The 24,013-nt window shown below is 34.5% G+C and overlaps 1 protein-coding gene across 1 annotated transcript in view; it reads left to right on the forward strand.

The window, feature by feature from the left end:
* LOC145297576 (inactive C-alpha-formylglycine-generating enzyme 2-like) overlaps nucleotides 1-24,013 on the forward strand; it is an 86,292-nt gene that overhangs the window by 17,442 nt on the left and 44,837 nt on the right. Inside the window, exon 2 of the mRNA XM_080143599.1 lies at nucleotides 15,951-16,119. Within this exon, the coding sequence (XP_079999725.1) occupies nucleotides 15,951-16,119 (169 nt within the window). The remainder of the gene's footprint in view (nucleotides 1-15,950; nucleotides 16,120-24,013) is intronic.

Below are 24,013 nucleotides of genomic sequence, written 5' to 3' on the forward strand. Positions count from 1 at the left end.
AATTATCTACCTATATAAGATCCAGGTGCGTCCAAGGATGGAGTACTGTTGCCACATCTGGACAGACTTATCCTGCCTTGATAGAGTTCAAAATAGACTTCGTAGCCTCATGGGAGATTCCCTTTTCTCTTCCCTGTAACCTTTTTCTCACAGAAGAGATGTTGCGAGTTTGTCTCAGCTTTACCGTTATTTTCATGGCAAGTGCTCGTCTGAGCTCCCATCTATCGTCTCCCCTCGCCAAACTTTCACGAGAAACACTCGTCTAGCTGAAAACACTATCAATAATTTCCCCCACTCTTTATCTGTGCCTAAACCTAAACGTAGATTCCATGAACAAAGTTTATTTCTTAGAACTGCATGCCTGTGGAACTGCCTTCCGTTTGTCTGCTTTCTAGTTGACTACAATATGGTTGTCTTCAAGTCCAACGTAAATAAGTTCTTGATGAGCTGTTCCAAATTTACCGAATAAATAAGTTCTTGATGAGCCGTAACAAATTTACCGAATTTCCATTACTAACGATTACTATATTGTCCAGTTAACTACTGTACACTCTTTAACCTTTATCCTCGAGTGGCATCTTGGCCTTGATAACTAGTGATGCCTATATAAAAAAAGTATGGTTAATTATTCTTCTGGTTCTAAAGAAGGGGGTCATGGGCGCTAATGGGTTAACAGCACATTGTAAGAAGAAAAATGGCATAAATGGTTCACGCCAAGTAAACATGCGATATTTTACGTATGCTGCAGTTGAAAATGGCGTGTTTAGCATGACATCGCATCTGACGTCAATCAAACGTCATATCTTTAAAAATATAAACAGAACATGTATTTTCTAACAGAATAAAATGTTTTCCATTTTTAAAAAGTCCAAAACCATTTTACGTCTTTCAAATATCCTGGCGGCATAAATTATTTCAGGTCGTACATATATTTACAAATAAATACACATTCCTATTTATTAAATAGTAGAGGGTATGCATATTTTGGCAAACGTAACTATTTGCGACATAAGCTACTTTATGTACGTAACGGGACGTATGTATATTTACAAATTATTACACATTGCTCTTTATTATAGAATAGAGGATATACGTATTTTGGCAAACGTTACTATTAGCAAGATAAATTATTTTAAAGGAAATACAGTCACAAACTATTTATTTTTGTTTTACCTACTCATGTATGACGAATTTAAATTTATAAAAAACGTTTATTATCTATTATATAATAGGTTAATGTCTGCTTGTATGAAAAGCTAAAACTTGAACTATACCGAACAAACACCCACAAAGTTGGCATTTTTAATCGGTGTAAACCTCGGATATATAATATTCAACATTAAAAAAAAATCATTAATTATTTGGGCGTCAAATGGTCATTTAATGCTATAACGATATGAACGCATCATTTAATGTTATTTAAAGAGGAGTAACTCTGATTTTTATCACAGAGTTATTTCCTTTACATCGACTTCACCAAGTTACACCGAGTTATGTGTGTGTATGTTGCGCTGTTTCTTATTTTATTTTTCTAAGACACACAAACACACACACACACATTAAAATTTTTAAATTTATTTGCGCGAGATTTAACAGCATTCACCCACACCAAAAAGCAGGACGCAGTTGTAAGCGCGTTTTTTTGTTGTTTTTTTTTTTTTTTTCGTCAAAAGTATGAATTTTTTACTAATCAGGGCTCGATTTAAAAAAGAAAACTTATTTTTTGCAAGACTCTGGGAGCCTCTAAAGAAATATAAAAGGCAAGAAGAACTTCTCTCGTCAGAGAGCGACACCAGACACTAGCAGAAAGATAAGTCGCAAGTCGAATACTTGCCGACCGAATTCAGTAGCTGAAATGACAGCTTTTCTCGCGCGTCAAGGACATTGCTTGACTCTCTCTTTCTCTCACTTCGCCACAACACGTAGTCGGACTCTTTTCTTTACGTTCTCAAGTCTTCATCTTCTTCCTCCCTTCCTTCTTTCATACAGACTGCCATCTTTGCGCACACTAAAAAAGTATTTCTTTTTTCTTTTTACGACAATAAACAGAAGTTTATTGTACATTATTTGGTAGTGTATTTGTTTTTATGTATTTCTTTCGGGGGGGGACTTATGCAATTTCCCAACAATGTCCATAGAAAGGAATGGGCAATAAAATACCAGATCGGTTGGATACTACCTTAATTTTAGCGATTAAATCAAAAAATGCGTTCTTGGATTGGACATGGGTGAATTACCGATCCTGTATGGGTCCTTACTTCCTTAAAAAGCACGATGCTTACCACTGATAACTTTATTTACGACCAATATTTACGGCAAATAGACATGCTAATATTTTATCTAAACTATTATATAAAGGAAACTTTGACTGTGTGTGTGAGTTCGTTCGACTTGACCGATTTTTATGAAATTTCACACAAATGTGTTTTATGTGCCTGGCAGTGTTCTTAGATAGGTTTTGTATTGAAATGTCTTCGATAAGTGACGATAATCGAGAATCGAAATTATTTGAAGAAACAAGCGATTTTGACCAAAGTTAACACTTTGCACGTGCATTTGAAAAGTTTTATTACCACACAAGCTGAAAGGCTCGACATAAAAATCAACAGTAGGTTCTTTGATATGACAGAGGGCGCGTTCGAAATGAATGCTTCTGTTTAAAGCGCAATTGAATCGTGATACTTGACTTTTTCATTTTAAACTTAAATGCAAGCCATTACCACCGTACAACCAGTAAGGCCAGGCATATAAAATCAACAGTAGGTTTTTTTATATGACAGGAGCGCATTCGAAATGAATGCTTCTGTTTAGAACACAATTGAAGTATGATACTTGACTTTTGAATTTTAAACTTTAATTCAAGCTGTTATATACATAAAAATAATATATAAAGTCAACAGTAGGTTTTCTACAGTGCAATGTAGACTACAATATATTGTGAATTAATTCACTGTGGGAGGCATGTGAGTTTCCTCCCGATACACCGCGATGGGCCCCCTAACTACAGCTATCAATTAATCGATTTGATTGAAAAACAGGCGATCTCACCGATTTCGATGACAATAAAAATATGAATGTTAAACATTCGTTGATCATCATTCGATCTCTGGCAACGTCGGGTAACCCTGCTAATAGAAATATTAAACTTTAATGCAAATACGTCACAAATTAGCAAGTAACTTAAAATAAATTGATTTTAACAAATTTCCCAATTGTATTTCCTTTAAACTAATTGATGCCGTCAACAGTAATGTTTAGTAAAATACTAGCCTGGGTGCCCGGCGTTGCCCGGGTGTTTGGAGGTGTATGTTGAGAAAAAAAAGCAAGTGGTAGTAGGCAAGCAGGCTCGAACCCGTACCGCAAAGGAGGAAAAGAACGTCAAAAAAAAGTGACGTCTCTTCCGTGGAGTCCACTGACAAACCGAAAGTGGCGAAGGTTTAAATTAAGGCTAGTCAATCAAAAAGAGGGGATGACTTTCGAAAATATCAGCGAAAAAAAAAAGCGATCCCTCCTTGTAGAAAAGTGCCCAGTTGCGGGTGAAGGAATTAATGTTTTTAGCCAATTTTTCGATATTTGTCGTCCGAAGGGTCGACTTCAAAACGATGCCGATCTCGTGAAAATCTGTCGCCTCTGTCGAAAGTTTAAGGCATACATACACACATACATACATACATAAACACATACATACATTTAAACAGACAGTTGAGATTTATAGTATAGATATTTATCCTCCATTCTATAATAAGGAGCAATGTGTATCTTTTTGCAAATATATATATATATATATATATATATATATATCTGTACCATCACATAAGTTCTGTTCGACGAACGAATAACACATCTATTTTCATAATGAAACTTTTCTTTCTATTCCGATCTATACGCTTTTCTTTTTCTAACTTTCCAATTTTACATAAGAATGCACTTTCAGATTTTACGTACATTCTCTAACCTTTCTTTCTATAGGAAACACACACTCATCATACAAAAACACAATGCAGTTTCATACATCGAGAAGATCATGCATAGATTTAAATAAGTAATGCTAAGCTATACATTCACTAATAGATTAGATAGAATAAAAGATAAAATAATAAAACACTGAGTGTTGAGAGAATGCCAAAGAAGTAACAAAACGAAATACAGTGATAAAAGATACAAATGAAAACGACAAGCAAAAGTCATTGAAAACCTATGTATATGCTATTTTGAATTGAAAGCCATGTTTAATTTCAGAAGAGTTTCCGATGGGTAGCTAATCTGTACAAGTCCTGAAAATGAATAGTTTTTATTGGGTAGTTGTTCTGTATAAGTCTCGAACTTGAAAATTTTACAGGCAAAGAGCAAAAAAATCTTTCTCGTGTGGACACGAAAAAATTATGTGCGGGAATGCTAAAAGATCCAATATTTTTATGGAACAATTCTGGTTTCTGATTGGTTGCTAGCAGAACGTGGCTCCATTTGATTGGTCAGTTACTATCCCCAGTGTCTATCAGTAGAACCATACAATATTTTAATGATACTCTCTAATTATATAAAAAATATTGCAACAAAAAACCTTCATGATATTGTCACTGCTAGTTTAATGTTATTAAGATAGGCTAGTTTCGAGGAGAGCTGGAGAAGCGTACAAAGTTTATGACCTTCCGTAACTAAGATATGATTTTCATAAGTACGTAAATGTGTGTGTTTTTGAAACCGAAAAAATGTCAAAAACTACCATTGAAGTGAATATATATATATATATATATATATATATATATATATATATATATATATATATATATATAATGTGCGTATGTGTTTGTGTGAGAGAGAGAATATAATTATTAAGTACCTACTGACACTAGTGTTATCACTCTTCCAGGAATTTTCAGTGCAGGGTGTTACGATTAGCAGCAGTCAATAGATTCGAACCCGGCGACAGAACCCATCCCTGGCTTCATTAGCAGGGACCATATCTCTTCGGCTACTGTAAACCGCGAGAAATGCTGTTAAATTTTAAACATTTATTTCACTGAATGTTTTTAATGTCAGTCAGAGTGATCTAATCATTATATGACGATCTGCGCATAAGAGCTAAATTGACCGACTTTTAATTCAACTGAAGGTGCGCAACGATAAGAAACGAGTTTATTACAGGGGCTGACATAATTATTTACTATAATAATTATTAAATACCTACAGACACTAGGATTTCATCATTTTGGGAATCTTCAGTGGAGAGTGGAGGGTAATGCAAAGGAAGCCTAAGAATCTTATTCAATTGGAAGATTATTGTCAGGAAGAGTGGGCTAAAATTACTACTGAAGAGTGCAACAACTTGGTTGTAAACTATGAAAAGCGACTGAGGAAGGTAATCAAGGCCAAAGGCTATACAATTGATTATTAAATAAATCGTGCCAATAATTTTGAACAAGGGTTTTTTGCAATTATGTTTGTTGTTCCTTTGTTATTTATTTTTTCTAAAATCCGATTGCTGCATCGGAAAGGCCAGTTAAAAATACATAATATACTTTGTTATTTTCTTTAATTTAATCCCTTTTTTAGAATTTATTAGACAAAATTTAACTTTTATTTTACCGTGCCAATAAATATGATCATCACTGTATATATATATATATATATATATATATATATATATATATATATATATATATATATATATGAATGGAAATGTATAAAAAAGAATACGAAAAGTATAAAAGCTTATAAGTTTTCTTTATTCGTTTTCAATTGGTGACGTGCAGGAATACAAAATAATATTATGAAAAAAAAATTTAAAAAACTTATTTTATAAGTACATAATTTTCGAATGATCCTTCAGTCTTCATCGGTGTAGACATATATATATATATATATATATATATATATATATATATATATCAGACAAATGGCTGGTGTCAAATTCGAATGCAAATTTTATTCCTGCAATAACCTTAATAATGCTTTGTTTTTTAAATCTTTCGGTTTAAAAAAAATACACACTTTTACCCATGGACATTCTAAAATCTTAGTGACGGAAGGTCATACTAACCTAGCTCATTCGAATAGCATAAGTTCTTGTTGAGCCGTCGCCATAAATAATCCAATTTCAACCAATCTCCCCAATTACCTATCATCACGAGGTTGTCTTAGTGCCTACTTGACACTCGTAGTTTAACTCTAATTTTGAGCGCGAAAGTCAATGACGCTACCTCAAACAGCTAGAGACGAGATGAGAAATAAGTCATATTTACGTGTCAAGCGGAAGGACAACAATATATATATATATATATATATATATATATATATATATATATATATATATATATATATTAAAGAGTTAATATTTACAAGTAAAGTAATCTCAACCAGATGTAAAAGCTCAATAAAACCGAAAAGGAAATAGAGCTTATAATATGAATAAATGATTAATAGAACATGTTAAAAGACATCTTGAAAAAGAGTTAAAAACATATTTAATTTTAAAAAAGGAAGCACAAGATAAGTCGATAGTCCTTAATCCGCGGAGTTTCGAAGAAATACTCTCCTTCTCATCAGAGGGCAGGAATTGGCAAAATGCGGGATCGGATTTTGCATATAAAAGTATTTAATGAAACTACAAGTAAGTCACAGATCTAACTTGGTTAAAAAAAAAGGTGGGGTAAGGAGAATAGGAGGTAAAAGAAAAATGATAAAAAGATTTCACATGAATGGATAGTCCGGTGAAGGGTAAAAAATCCAAGAATGGTAAAATCCAAAACGGTCGAATTTAAAATTTCCAATCCAATGGGTAAATTCCAAATGGTCCAAAATGATCCAAAAGGCAGAATTCCTTGGAAAAAATCGCAAATGGAATGAATTCCAAATCATTAAAAGAAAAAGCACTGGAGAGAATATTTAAAACACGCCTGTCAAGGCTGGAGGAATCAAGTAAATTCAATATTGCCGAAAATAAAATTCGATGTTCTGTCATTTCTTGTGAAGAAATTTAATTGCAGTTTTCCATCAAACAAGACCAATGATGGACCATATATGTTCCCGATTGGCCAGATGTTGAAACCCCAAATGAATGTTATTCATCCTTTGTGTCGTAAAGGTATTTATGTATATGTATATTCTTGTCCCGTCATGAACTGCAATTAAATGTACATACACACAACGACCTCTAGATTAGACGATCATAACGCTAGACGGTCATAGATGAACACACATATATACACACGTCATATAGATGACTGTGACACATATATAAACGTATATACACTCTCATGCAATCTAACACGTCTACATAATATATGCAAAAGAAAATACACGTCTAAATAATATATCCCCCGACAATGTTACTTTAGAATGTTCTGGCTAGAATCAAAGTGTATTATCTATTCGGAAATTACACTTCATCTATTCTGCTTTAGCTCAGTGTAGAGAATTCCTACCTGACTAAAGCAATTTTGTATAATACACAATTCTCCTTTTTAGGGGGCTGGATATAGCCCTGATTAAAAATCGACCTTCTGTCTAACTCTGTGCTCGTGAAGAGCCATATAAGTAGGGACCCTGCCAGATATTACCACTCCATATAAGGGTCAACGCGGTAGTTATGGTAATCAAGCCGTTACTCGAAATTCTCAAAACCTCCCAAGTTTATGGCCTCCCCACCGGATGTTTATACGTGTGATTTTTCTTTAAACTATAATGGACTTTTTGTGACCGTATGTTTTAGTCTTGGAACTATTAATTAAAATTGGAATTGGGAAATCGGAATAGATTCTCTATTCTATCTTTTTTTTTTTTTTTTTTTTTTTTTTCATGGCAGATGCTTGAGTGAACTTCAGGCTATGGTTTCCCCCATGTAAAACATTTACAACAAAAACTCGTTCAACTACGATCACTGTCAATACCGTCTCTCTCTCTCTCTCTCTCTCTCTCTCTCTCTCTCTCTCTCTCTCTCTCTCTCTCTCTCTATTTATCTAAAACTAAACAAAACTACCATGAGACAAATTTTATTTCTTAGAGCTGCCCATCTATGAAAGATAATATCGTGGATCTTTCTCAACTGATTGCAATGTGGTCGTTTTCAAATCCAATATAAACAAATTCTTGTAAAGCCGCCCTCTTAAATAATCAAATTCTTCCCAATCACCACCATTATTATCAATCATCATGGTGTTGTCGTCCACGTGACAGTCATTTAACCCTTTTCCTCAATTGGCTTTTTGGCCTTCATAATTGGTCACACCTCAGTAAAAAAAAAAAAAGGAAAGACTTTATCGGGATAGTGTGTGGTCTTGCTTAGTCATAGGATCACTCTCCCAGAAATTATCTCTTATCGTAAGGATTAGTTTATTGCCGATTACTAGGCGTGCCTCTACCAAATAATGCTAACTGTTCATAGCTATTTTTATTTTTGTTTTTTGTTTGTTTGTTTGTTTGGGGGGGGGTTCTTTGTTTTTTGTTTTGTTTTTGCTGTTTCTTTTGTTTTGTTTTGTTTGTTTTTCTTTTGCAGCGCCAAAGTGCGTCTTCGATGGCACTGGTTTTTCGACCTTGCGCCATTTCTTTTTGTGGTGTGGTTGGGAGAGAAGTAAACGCCGTCAAAGTACGAAATATTTCGGTAACTAAGATAAAATGTTTGGTTTTTCGTAAACCAATTATTTTCAAGGTTGCACTACAAAGAAGGCATAAAATGATACTGGCCGAAACATTCAAGAAATAATTAAAAGAAAAACAAATGTGATTAATAAATAGACCGAAACCATATCGGATGGACGACCAGTCGTCTCATAATCAGGGAATTAATTCCTGTTGAATCATGTTTTAAAAATGTTTTGTTCGCTTTTTAGACACCGTCTCAGTAGTCCATAAAGAGATATTAATAACACATTACTAGTCTATACCCGTAACCCTAACCCTAACCCTAACCCTATACCTGCTTCTTATAACTGGGTATATAAATTTCTGTTTACTTTTGTCTCTTTATCACTTTGTTGCTAAATCAAGCAAAACCAAATCTGTAAAATTTCATGAAAAAACGCATGGCTTAGTGTTTCCATGAGGTTCCGTTTATTCCGTAAATGCAGGAGTTATACAGGGTGTCCAAAAAGTAACTGGAAAGTTTTGAACTTAAATAGATTCTCTATTTTTGATGATATTTTTCTGTAATTTTAACATAATCTGACTAACACATTGGGAAACGTTTTAACAGCAAATGCAAAATTCAAACTATCTTTATCTATGAAAAAAAATGTCTTTTCAATGTTGCCCATTTTCAGCTTCGCGTATTTGTGCTTTTTTCCAGAACATTATTCATGACATTGCAGAATCTCTGAATTGCGATTTAACTCCCGTATTTCGTCTTACGAGCTGGCAGATCTCGAAACGTTCAACCCTAAACCGTGCAAGAATTGGAGGAAAACATCAGAAACGAAATAAGGGAGTTAAATCGCAATCCAGAGTTTCTGCAATCTGTCATGAATAATGTTTTGGAAAGACCACGAATACGCGAAGCTGAAAATGGGCAACATTTAAGGCATTATTTTTTCATAAATATTGTTTGAATTTTGCAGTTTTTTCCCCGAAACAATCGCGAAAATCGGCGAAACAAATCGGTCGTTCTATTCAAAAATATATATTTATAATATAAAAAAAGCGGAATGGACTCGGATTTATTTTTTAAAAAAAACAAAAAAAAAAAGGATATAGAGTTGGCGCTATTTACGTTTTGAATTTATAACGACAATGTTCGTTGGGAAAGCAAAAAAAAACAACATTTTTCACAATTCACCAATAACATCCAGTATGAATACACCTGCAGATTGTCGGAGGTTACATCGGCTGAACGTTGTGGAAAAAACAACCAAGATGAGAATAATAGTCTAACTAATACATGAACTAATACAATTTCCGGTTTTCTTTTTTCGTGTGTGTGTGTGTGTGTGTGTGTGTGTGTGTGTGCGTGCGTGCGTGCGTGCGTGCGTGCGTGCGTGCGTGCGTGCGTGCGTGCGTGTGTGTGTGTGTGTGTTCAAATAATGTTGCAAGGTCAAACATGCATCTCAGATAGACGGGGTCATGCTAACCTTTTTTCTTCTTTTTTTTTTTGCTATCTTAGACAGCCTCAGATGTCATGTCAGATAGGGTGCGGACGAGTGTAGACAAAGAATGACAGCAGACTCTAAACAAAAGAAAATTAAATCGCCCATTCCCATCGCAAAGGCGATCTTACTCGATCTAATTATCACCATAACCTTTATCCGCATTCTGTGGTGACCCTGTTAGCAGCAGGAGCAACAGCAGTCCATCGGCGGAGTAATCTTATCTGGTGCAGAGCTCATTTGAAGACTTGACAACCGAAAGGGACAAATTATGGCGAATTGTCGGAAGTGTCGTTTGCAGTTGAAGATATTTTCTTTAAAACTTTATTTTCGTTTTATGTTTTCTTGGTTTGAAAAATTTTTTTTGTTGTTTATTATTATTATTATTATTATTATTATTATTATTATTATTATTTCGAGTATAATTGCGTTCTTTTTTGGTTTAGCAACTGCCATCTTCCTTCTCATATGACTTAGTGTATTGTCTAACTTGATGACATTCCCACAAATTACTGGCGACTCAGACATGACATTATTTCTGGCTACACAATACAATATATACGTACGCACACACGCACTTATATATAAATATATGTACATATATATATGTACATATATATGCATATATATATGTACATATATATATATGCATATACATATATATATATGTACATATATACATACATATGTACATATATATATATATATGTATATATATATATATATATATATATATATATATATATATATATATATGATGCGTCTTTTGCAACATGGACCTTTTTTACTTTAAGAAAATTTACGTTGAAGTCTTAAGGTGAGCTTGTTGTAATTTTCTGTTTGGTTTTCTTCCATTCTGGCAGGGGCAAAAACCTTGTGAGAGAAAATCTCACATCGTTTTTTTTTTTTGTTTTTGTTTTCTTTGTTTTTGCAAAAGAAACGATAGAAGGGGGAGAGAAAAAAGACGTTACTTTTGCAAAAAAAACACTATTAGAAGGGAGGAGAAAAAACTGCACCTTAAGTCTTCAACGTAAATTTTATTAAAGTAAAAAAGGTCCATGTTGCAAAAGATGCGTCATCTTCAGCTATCTGCCACTATGGGCGGGTAACGTCCCCGAAGGGAATAATAGTTCATCTTCGATAAAGGCTGGGTAGAATTCCCGCTGACGAAGAATGCGCAGGTTGAAGTGTTAAGGTGACTTCCAAGATGGATACTGCTAGTTGGGCATCCACGAGGTGTCCTTCGAGTCAGTCCAATGGCGGACAAGCAGGTCAAATCGCAGACCTTAATTTCGTCTTGACAGACATCAAATTGTAGCACAAGCGTGCAAATATAATTCGCCCTACTTAAGGGCATTGGTAATTGCAATGATAATGTTCTGCTCCACGTTTAGGCATTAAAACGTCTCAAAGCAACAAAGTATTTTTCGCGGCCTCGATTCGAGTGAAAAATCCACGTCTGTCCAACTGTGCGTCTCTTTGGATTCTGGTCTGAAAAATGGAATATTGTAGGCAAGAATATTCTCGGCAGTTAGTTATAACATGCAATTTGATTGATTAAATAAATCCGTGAGCGGAGAGACCGTCCAATAAAAAACTTGCTTATTTCTGCAGAATTTCTTATACACTGCCAAGGAAAGGAAGAAAAAGTAATGGATAGTCATTACTTTTTTAAACAAGATAATCATGTACTTTTAAAAAAACTGTCAATAAGTGACGGGTAAGAAATTTGTCCCAATACAAATAATAGCAATGAATTCAATGTGTGTGTCTGCTGACAAATTCAAAATTATAACAAGTCATTCTAGTCTAACTAGAAAAATTATCAATGATAAGAAAAAGTGACTTTAACTTGAGTCGGCGACCTTGATAATAGAATATAAGAATTTATTTCGACATTTTGTCTGTACAACTTGGACACACACCCTCACCCATGGTGGATCGATATAATATTTGCCATCCCTAAGAACAATAGCCTCAGTGAAAGCATTTATTTTTTTATTTTCATCAAGAGAAGACAACTTTTTTATTTCGTTAATGGAGTCTAGGGATAAAAACCTGTCCACTCCACGTTCGACAGCAGAATCGTCGAAAAAGGGTATTCTACCCAACCTTTATCGAAGACGAACTATTATCCCTTCGGGAATGTTACCAGCCCATAGTGGCAGATAGCTAAAGATGGCGCATCTTTTGCAACATGGACCTTTTTTACTTTAATAAAATTTACGTTGAAGTCTTAAGGTGAGCTTGTTGTAATTCTCTGTTTGGTTTTCTTCCATTCTGCCAGGGGCAAAAACCTTGTGAGAGAAAATCTCACACTCTTTCTCCGAAAATGGTGCCATCTGTAGGCCATGGGTTGCGACCCATGATGCCTTCGGACGAGATCTTGGTAGCTGAGCCATTATTTAACTTCGGTTCTTACTTCAGCTAAATGGGAGACTGGAATGGTCCAATCGGATTAATTTGCTCTTCACATCATGTCCTAGTATCTATGTTCATCCCTAGGCGTATTATTCAATCTGATTTTTCAAAAGATACAAACTTCATTTCTCTTTATTTTCTTCCCAAATAGATGCGAGAAGGCAGTGATTGAAGGTCAATCGTATTAAGAATAAATAAGATTACTGTTGTTGTCATAGGAAAGAGTTATAGAGAAAGACTTAAACAACGGTTTAGGTAGAAAAGAATACGTTGTACAAGAAAACGATTACGAAGAAAAGATTGTCGACATTTTCCGACTAATAGTTAGTCTGTAGTTGCAGTAATTCGGTACTTTTAATTTTACCTCTCTCCCACCGCGATTGGATGTGACACAAGGTCGAAACGTTGGAAAATAGGCAAGCGTTTTAAAAGGAGAACTCTGGGCCTGCAAAAATAAGTCCGAGTAGTCCCGTCGGCATTTTCTGGTGAGGGCGCCTCAGACAACCAGTGATAAACTTGCTCCTCTCAAAAACCAGGAGGCAAGGCCCTGAAGGGTGAACCTCCTAGGGCTATCAAGAACATCTGTATCAGTACGACAGCAAAAAGGCTATCGAAATAGCCCGGTTTCTGCCGTCCGTACTGATTGTCGAACCTTTCGTCGTCAGAGTTGCGATAATTCATCACGAAAGTGTTAGACGCGGGTGTTTTAGCATGATTAGAAGAGTCTTTTACGAGTGAATGGATAAGTCCACCATAACAATTACCAATGCCGAAGAGTTATGTTTTCAAAGAGTAATATTTTCTAAGAGTAATGCTTTCTGGGAGCTATGCGTTCTGGGACTAATGTTACTGGTCCCCACCAGTAACATTAGTCCCAGAACGCATAGCTACGTTGGGTTCTCCATTTTCTTGATCATAAGTAATGATGCCACTATTTGGCAGATTTTCTAATTATTCCTCCTAAAGTGATTTTTTTATGTGAACAGTGCATTCGAAGAATATAAAATAATTATCCTACCTGTAGAATTATACTAACAAACAGACACAACGTTGCTCAGGATTGAATGATGATCAACGAATGTTTCGCACTCCCACATTTTTATTGTCATCGAAATCGGTGAAATCGCTCATTTTTCAATCAAATCGATTGATTGCCTGCTCTAGTTGGGGACCCATCTCGGTGCCTCCCTGCAGTGACATAGTTCAAAATACGAGGTGTCTTCAATAATTTTCCAGACTTTTTTTGTACATGCATTTAAAATTGTCATAGACTCTTGAAAATTCAGTATGTTATTGCTATACATCTTATGAGATGACTGACCGATTTTTATGATTTCAAATTTAAACGAACAGCTACAGTAGGAATTGGAATGCACCCTACTAAAGCCTGATTCACACAGCTGGTGAATTTCAAAAATGCAATCTGAAGTTTGCTATAAAATTCTGTTTTAAACTTGGAAAAAATGGAATGCTTCCGACTGCTTTTGAACCATCTTGCATGAATCGAGCATCAATTTTTGAGTGGCATAAGGGATTCAAGGAAGGCGGGGAGTTTGTGAAGGATAATGTGAGATGTGGAGGTGTGAGAGGAGTAAGGAAGTCAGAACACTAGAGTTGATCGGCAAAAGCAAGAATTCCATGGATAAGTACCGTCGTGTGTCTCTAGAGACAATAAGTGCACAGTTTGATGTCAGTGTGGAAACTGTACATGCAATTATTTGCAAGGAACTGAAGATGCAGAAGATTTGCGCAAAAGCACCAGTCCACAACTCCATCCTTGTCACAGACTATTTAACCAAGATGGACATCAAGACAGTGCCTCACCCTCCCTATAGTCTAGACCTTGCTCCCTCTGACTTTTGGTAATTCCCTAAGCTCGAGGAAAACCTTAGAAGCTGTCGTTATGAAACAATTGAGGAGATGAAAAAGGCTGTGACGAGGGTCATTGATACGCTCACACAAGAGGACTTCCATGGGACCATCCAGAAGTTGTTGGAACAGTACGAAAAGTGCATTGCAGCCGGAGGAGATTACTTCGAAGGGGACTAGAATTTCATGTGTCTACTTTCAATAAAAGTGCCCATACGAAAAAGTTTGGAAACTTATTGAATGCATCTTGTATATTGTAGTATACATTGCACTGTAGAGAACCTACTCTTGATTTTATGAAATTATTTTTATATATAACGGCTGGAATTAAAATTGAAAATGTTAATTTTATATACCTGGCTTTTCTGCTTGTGTGGTGATAATACCTTTTATTTAAACTTTAAATGAAAAAGTCAATTATCATGTTTTAATTGTGCTTTAAAAAGAAAGAACATTCATTTTGAATGCACCCCTGTACTATCATAGAATATACTGTTGATTTTATATGCCAGCCCTTTCGGCTTGTGTGGTAATAAAATTTCAGAGATGCATTTGTGATGTTAGGCTGTATAAGGTGTTAACTTTGGTCAAAATCGCCTGTTCTTTTTTATTCAGATTATTTCGATTATTGATTATCGATTGAAAACATTCAAGTAGAACACCTAAATTAGATCCCTGCCAGATACATAAGGTAGATTTGTATGAAATCTCAAAATAATCGACCCAGCCGTTTAGAAATCTCTAGGGAACGGACTCACACACATACACACACGCACACACATACGCACACGCACACACATACACACATAGAGACAAAGTTCCTTTTATATAATAGTAGAAATTTGACAAAATTATTTGGCATTAAATACTCCGTAAACAGTTTATTTGTCGTGAAAACAAACTAAATCGAACCAAACCAAAATAGAGATGTATGTTTTCCTTCGTGGCTTAGTGGGGGATGCCCTTTTCTCTACCCTGCAACCTCTCTTCCACAGAAGAGACGTTGCGAGCCTGTCCTTGTTTTATCGTTATTTCCATGGCAGATGCTCGTCTGAACTCCAATCTCTGGTCCCCCCTCGCCAATCTTTCACGAGAAACACCCGTCTAGCTGAATCCACTGTGAAAAATTTCCCCACTCTATATCTGTGCCTAAATCAAAACGCGGATTCCATGAACAAAGCTTCTTTCTTAGAACTGCACGCCTGTGGAACTCTGTTCCGTCTGCCTGCTTCCCTCCGGACTACAATTTGGATGTCTTCAAGTCCAATGTTAACAAATTCCTAATGAACCGCCCCCTTAAGTAAACACTTCAGCAAATCTCCTCAATATCTTTATGTACTTGCAATAACCCTTATCCCAGAGTGGCTTCCGGGCCTTGATAAGTGGTGATCACTGGGTAAAAAAATATATATATATAATAGTAGAAATTTGACAAAATTATTTGGCATTAAATACTCCGTAAACAGTTTATTTGTCGTGAAAACAAACTAAATCGAACCAAACCAAAATAGAGATGTATGTTTTTCCTTAGTGTTAATGTTTCATTATTTAATAGTTTGTTTTTTTTTTCTGTTTATTTTTCAGTTGAAAATTACTTCTTTTCCAAATATGAATCGATGGTATTTCTGGAAGGCGGAAGTTTTCGTACGGGGATCAACGACCCGTCTTCCAGGACCGGTGAATACCCCGTGTACAATTCCCATGTGAGGGCCTATTACATTGACAGGTACCCTGTGACCAATGCACAATTCAGGTAAAAAAAAATTTGCACTTTAAATTTAACTTAGTTTAACCACAACATCATAAACACTTAATTTTAGTTTGATGAGTTCTTTAACTTTGAAACCCAAAGCTTTAAATTTCCAAGTTAATTCTTGTAACGTACCTGTTAAGATTAAGAAATATATATATATATACTAGCGGGGGTACCCGGCGTTACCCGGGTGTGTTGTGGTGACGTACTAATGTTAGGAATAAAAAGCAGCCCTGCGGGAGGGGACAGGGTGGCGAGAGGTGTAAAAAAAAAAAGGTGGTAGTAAGCTGGAATCCGTAACGCAAAGGAGGAAAAGAAGGTGAGGTTTAAAAAAAAATGTGGTAGTAGGCAGGCAAGCTCGATCCCATGACGCAAAGGGGGAAAAGAAGATGTAAAAAATATAATGCGTTAGCCGATGTCGCTATTGTGTATGCGGAAGTTGAGTGCGTCGAATTTAAGCATAGTCAATCGAACGTACGGTGATGTAAATGTTTTGCTACTTTTTCGAACAGTTTCACTTCATACGAAAAAAGTCAAATACCCAAGACAACACCACAATAGGAATTTTATTTAACTCAATCAAAAAAAAAAAAAAAAAAAAAGAAAGTAAGGGTGTCCGTTTGCGAGTGCGAGACATTACGATCTGCAAAGTATGCTAAAACTTTTCGCGGAATTTAACTGATGTGAGAAGCCCATCCAAAAAGCCTTTCGCGGACATACATAAACGCCCACGCCCATTTTGCCTTTTATATATATATATATAATTTCAAAGTAAATAACTGATGATACCTGACAACTTAGGAATATTGTGAATTCTTGAAAGCAAATTGATTCAGCGATTGCAGGAGATTAAATGACTTACAGATAAAATAAAAAACATTTTTTTAACTTTTTAAATTTTTTATCAAGGTTAAAAAACTTCCAAGGCTATATATATATATATATATATATATATATATATATACATAATTATGTTGTGTGTATATATATATACATAATTATATATATATATATATATATATATATATACATAATTATGTTGTGTGTATATATATATAATTATGTTGTATATATATATATATATAATTATGTTGTGTATATATATATATATATAATTATGTTGTGTGTATATATATATATATAATTATGTTGTGTGTATATATATATATATATATATATATATATATATAATTATGTTGTGTATATATATATAATTATGTTGTGTATATATATATATATAATTATGTTGTGTGTACATATATATAATTATGTTGTATATATATATATATATATATATATATATATATATATATAATTATGTTATATATATATATATATATATATATATATAATTATGTTATATATATATATATATATATATATAATTATGTTATATATATATATATATATATATATATATATATATATATATATATATAATTATGTTATCAAAGAGTAAATCTTTAACAAAGCAAAACTTATCAAGTTAAGAAAAGCTCAACCTTCAATTTTTCATGTTTGATTTTATTTAACAAGAACGTGACCTTGCCAGCTTTTGGAATTATTATACTACCCCCCCCCTTTTTGGAAGTCTGATATATGCCTCTTGTCTGATACACCAAATTTTATAGTCCAATATGAATTTATCTTGACGGGATTGAAACCTATCAATTCTTGGAATTCCACTAATTATTTTTCCATTTTGTAGAATTCCAATCTGGATCCTCCATTTTCACATTGATTCACAGGATTATACCAGCAGAATTCTAAGGATTTTTCTATACTGTACAAATACTTTCTGGGTTTACGAGGATTATACTAAGACTTGATGCGCCACGAAGTTTTCACCTTATTGCATTTGTAAATAGTTGCCATATTCTTCGCTTTATGGAACACTAAACTAAAGACTTCAGTGGAACTTGTATGATTTTCTTTTCATTATTATATTATTTTTTAACATATTTTGATCACTTTTTTAACATTGTTCTAATTTCAGGTCGTTTTATTTTATCTATTTATTTATGTATTTCCGTATCCCCTATTTACTGTTTCTATCTCCTCCCCTTCTTTCCCCACTTTTTACACTTTCTACAATATCTTCTCTATTTGTAAAAAAAAAAAAAAGTTATGAACAGTACATAGGGCCCGAGCAAAGCCGGGCGAAACTGCTAGTAATATATATAAAACAATAAAAATAAAAGTAAAAAAAATAAAACAATCTTTTTCGCTATGGAATCTTCACTTTTAGATTGTTTTATTTCTACTTTTATTTTTATTTTTGTTGTTTTATCTATTTATGTATTTCCGTATCCCCTATTTACTGTTTCTATCTCCTCCCCTTCTTTCCCCACTTTTTACACTTTCTATAATATCTTCCCTATTTCCCCCCCCCTCTTTTATTATTGGCTCTTCTTTGATAATCCCAATTATTTCATAGTGGTCTATATATATTTTTTAATATTACCTACATATATACTACCCTTCTGATTCACCCTTATATGGTGGACCTACTTTTAATTACTTTTTACCATATTATCTTATTCCTACATTCTCATTTCATTTCTAAATGCCATTAAGCCAGTTTTTTTCTATATTTGCATTTTGCATCGAAATGCTATGGCCTAAAGAGTTTTTTTCTTAATTTTCCCCTTAACTTTTCCTTATTGTTCTGATGATATAATAAATTTATATATGACTTTTATTCAACATCATTCATTTTAATATTATTGTTTGCTCCTCTTAATAGTGCTGAGCTTTTCTTATCTTGATAAGTTTTGTTTTGTTAAAGATTTATTCTTTAATAACATAATTATATATATATATATATATATATATATATATATATATATATATATATATATATATATATATATATATATATATATATATATAAACAAACCGTACGATATGGAACACATGTTTGAAAATTATTAGCTCCAAAATAGAAAATAATAATACATGTGCATGGTTAGAATTATTTTTAAAAAATAAATAAAAAATTAAAAAATAAAATCAAATCAAAAATAAATAAATAAATAAATAAATAAATAAATAAATAAATAATAATAATAATAATAATAATAATAATAATAATAATAATAATAATAATAATGATGATGATGGAACGAAATGTGATTTTGTCTTTTTAAAAACAAACAAAAAAGTTAATTATTACTTCGAATTTATTTCAGGAAGCAGTCTCTATTGCGGTATAAATGTATAATTCTGTCTGTCCATTTAAATTTCACAAGTGCAAATCCTCTAACATGAATGCAAAATAAAAGTCCAGGTGGGGCGACTGGCTTTAAGCAAAAAAGAAAAAAGAGGAACTCATTTTTTTTTTTGTTTCCTTGTTTGCAAAGACGGACAGAAATGCTGCGTATGTGTATATATATATATATATATGTACACATGCGTGTATGTTTGTACTAGCAAACTGCTGTGACTCCCATTTCTATCAGTACACTCTAACTGACCGACGAATAGACATTAACTTTAACACGAGTCCTAATAGAGAAGACTTAACACGTGTGAGGCACCGAAACTCTCTAAAAGAATGGAACGAAATGCGAGTTTGTCTTTTTTAAAAACAAAAAGAAAAGTTAATTATTACTTCGAATTTATTTCAGGAAGCATTCTCTATTGCGGTATAAATGTACAATTCTGTCTGTCCATTTAAATTTCACAAGTGCAAATCCTCTAACATGAATTCGAAAAGTGGCAAGGCGGGCGACTGACGAATAACTTAGCTGAATGTTGCTCCGAACTTGTAACCGGAAGCAGTCCTTTTTGCGATATCAACGTGGAAATTGCCCCGACTTAGAACGAGGGAATTAAATACTACCACAGCATCAGGGGAAATTGCCTTCCTCGTCTTCTTCCCATCCAACATTTCTAGCGACTAACCAGTATGGTGTAAGGTAGACCTGTCATCAAATGCCTTCTTTCAGAGCATTACAACCGATTTTTACTAAGTAGAATACTTAGTTAAAATTTTTATTTAGTTTCTTATATATATATATATATATATATATATATATATATTATTATTTTTTAAATAATAACAAAAAAAAAATTTTTATTTTTATTTCTTTATTATATTTTTTATTTATTTGTTTTGTTTTTTATTTCTTTTTAACTCCTGTTTATGCCTTGTATGTATGTGTGATAGTGCACGATACCTCCTGTATACATGGGAGCCAAACACTATACCTGCGTCAGAAGTCACAGGTAAAACAATTCTGGGCTCGGTGTTGCCACAAACACCAAAATATGAAAAATATCAAGTACAAATAATTCAAACCATGGGACCCAGAAGAAAGATCTGGGTGTCATGATCGGCAGGTGCTCCTTCGGTAGCCAGCATGGGGGGCCCAGTCGTCATCCTGCGAATGTTGGCCAACTTCTTAATTTCAGAAACTCAAATAACATGGACGCTGAACAGGTAAGCATAACCTCTAATTTCAGGGAACAAAATGATGCCGAACAAACACAGCACAGCCATGGTAATCATCAAAATGGAAAAAAAAAAAACGAAGAAAGAAATGGACAACAAAAGAGAATATACTAGTAATGGAATGCTATTATAGAAGTCACCCTGAATATAGATATGGAGGTTATTGGAAACGAATGAAAGAACTATGTGACCTCTCCAGTGACCACTAAGCGACAGAACAAAGAATTGCGGACCAAGCAAGACTGATACTCAAGAAAGGTTGGCTCTCTAAACTAGAACTAGCAGAAATTCAGTGAAAAATAAATTATGAAACTGAACAAGAAACACTCCCCAACGGAACTGCCCATAGAAAAACCCCACAAGTTGAAGCCTCACAAGTAAAAACACCAAAGGCCCAGGACCTACGAAGACCACAAACGTTGAAACCGAGAACAATGAAACAGAACTAACAGAGAATGAAGCAAATGAAATAAATAAAATAACACAGTTCATGAACGAGGAAAAAACAAAACTCCCATCGTTAAAGAACCAAGAGCAGAAGAAATTAAAAACAGAAACAGAGAAGGTTAACAAGCTCCTCCCACACATCCCAACAAATACAATCACAGACTTAAACAACCTCATTTACACAGGCGCCAAAATGGTAAATATTAATCTCAAATCAGAAAAACAACCAGAGACAAGTGGACCAACAAAACCTGGATGGGAAATAAGACTAGAAAACCAAATACAGAAATATAAAAAAGAAACCAAAATGATCAACAGGAAGAAAGCAATGTGGAGAAAACGGAATATTGGAAATGTAACTGACAGGGAGAGGCTAAACAAGAAACATGAAGAACTGAACCAAAAAATAAAAGCAAAAGAAGCGAGATTGAGACGATATAGATATAAATATGAACAATGCAAACAAAACAGAACATTTGAAACTAATGAACGCCAATTCTACCAAAATGTGAACGGAGGAAAAACAAAAACAGAACAACCAAATCCGACAGAAACAAAACTCTACTGGAGTAACATATGGGAAGAGAGACAAGATCATAATAGAAATGCCGAATGGCTGAAAGACATGAAAGAAGAGTTACAACAAATCGAAGAAGGAACAGTGAATGAAATCAGCAAGGAAACCCTTAAGAAAACCATAGGAAAAATGCCAAACTGGAGAGCACCAGGGCACGACGAGATACATGCATACTGATTCAAAAAATTCACAACCTTACATGAAAGGCTAGCCCAAAACCTGAGAAGTTGTATACAGGAAGCAAACGTGCCAGACTGGATGACAAAAGGTAGAACCACACTGCTACAGAAGGACTCGGAGAAAGGAACCGTCCCCAGCAATTATAGGCCAATCACGTGCCTACCCACCATGTGGAAGATACTGACAGCACAACTGAGGGAACAAATCTACCACTCACTGAATAACCGTGGACTCATCCCCGAGGAACAGAAAGGATGCCAAAATGAGAAAAGAGGAACACATGATCTGCTATATGTTGCTCAAAAGATCCTAAAGGAGGTAAAAAGGAGGAGGAAAAATTTAGCCATGGCATGGATTGACTACAAAAAAGCGTATGACAGGATTCCCCAAGCATGGATAATAGAATGCCTAAAAATGTATAAAATACCAAGCGGGATCACCAATGTAATAGAAAATGCAATGAAAACATGGAGACTGGAACTCACAGCTGATGGATAACACATAACAGAAATTAACATACAAAGAGGCATCTTTCAAGGAGACTCACTATCACCACTACTGTTCATCATAGCCATGATGCCCTTGAATAGTATTATGAGAAAGTGCCAAGACGGATACAAGTTCTCCAATACAGAGGAAAAAATGAACCACCTGATGTACATGGATGATCTGAAACTTTTTGCAAGGACCGAAAAGGAATGAATTAGAGACACTAATTAACACTACCAGAATCTTCAGCCAAGATATTCAAATGGAATTTGGAATGGAAAAGTGCGCACTACGAGTTATAAAAAAGGGAAAACTAGAAACAACAGAAGGCATGGAACTATCCAACCAAACAGAAATGAGGGCACGAGGGAAACAAGACGACTATAAATACTTGGGAATTCTGGAAGCAGACACCATCAGAGCAACAGAAATGAAAGAGAGAATTGGAAAGGAATACCTCAGGAGAACAAGAAAACTCCTGAAAACTAAATTATATAGTAGAAACCTAATAAAAGGCATAAATACATGGGCAGTGTCACTAGTGAGATACTCTGGACCGTTTATAGGATGGACAAAAGAAGAACTGAGACAGCTCGACCAGAAAACCAGGAAACTCATGACCATGTATAATGCACTACACCCAAAGGACAATATTGACAGACTCTACGTGAAAAGGAAAGACAGCAGGAGAGGACTGATCTGTATAGAAGTCTGTGTGAAGGACACAACAAAAGAACTAGAAAAATACATAATGCAAAATACTGAAAGGATAATTATGGCAGCAAGAGACACGGAGAAAACCAACAAAACAGAAAACAGAGAGACAAATGACAAAACTAGAAAAGAGAAATGGGAAGAGAAACAACTCCACGGAAGATTTATAAGAATGACAAAAGATGAGAATAACGAAAACACCTGGACATGGATGCGAAAAGGACATATAAACCGAGAAACTGAATCTCTAATAACTGCAGCACAAGATAACTCGATAAGAATCAACCATATCAAAGCAAAGATCGATAAAACACAAGAGAATAGCAAATGCAGACTCTGTGGACAAAGAGACGAAACGATAAACCATATAGTAAAAGAATGCAATAAACTGGCCCAAAAGGAAACAAAAAACAAGCATGACGAAAGTGGGGAGGGCGGTGCACTGGGAATTGTGCAAACGGCTGCATTTTAACCGTACAGACAAATGGTACAAACATAAACCCACAACAGCACTAGAAAACGAGAACCACAAGATCCTATCTGACATGGACATACAGACAGACAAACCCATCCAAGCAAGAAGATCAGATGTCATAATAATTAACAAGAAAGAAAAATCCTGTCAAATCGTAGACTTTGCAGACCCAGCTGATCATAGGATGAGCATGAAAGAAAAGGAGAAACAAAGCAAATACACAGAGCTAGCCAGAGAGTTAAAAGGGATTTGGATGATGAAGAAAATCAAAATAATACCGATTCTAAAAGCAAATAAACACAGATAACGGGAGTAGGGTTGAGGAGGGTTTATTCAACACGTGCGTACAGGTCGCGCCATATTTTCGAAAAGTCCCGTTTACACCGTCGCCGGTAGGGAAGTTAACTCTCTGTTGTGAAGAGTGTTCAAGGGACACAACTGGGTAGAGTTAACAATACTTCCCCCTTTTTCTTGTCTTCTAGATGACCCCTGAAAAAGAAAGAAAAAAAGAAAAGAAAAGAGAAAAAAAATTATTTTTAAATATCCGTTTCTTTGG

The sequence above is a fragment of the Euprymna scolopes genome, chromosome 2 (assembly GCF_053919585.1).
Source record: "Euprymna scolopes isolate OS-2025 chromosome 2, ASM5391958v1, whole genome shotgun sequence".
NCBI classification, from domain to species: Eukaryota; Metazoa; Mollusca; class Cephalopoda; order Sepiida; family Sepiolidae; genus Euprymna; species Euprymna scolopes.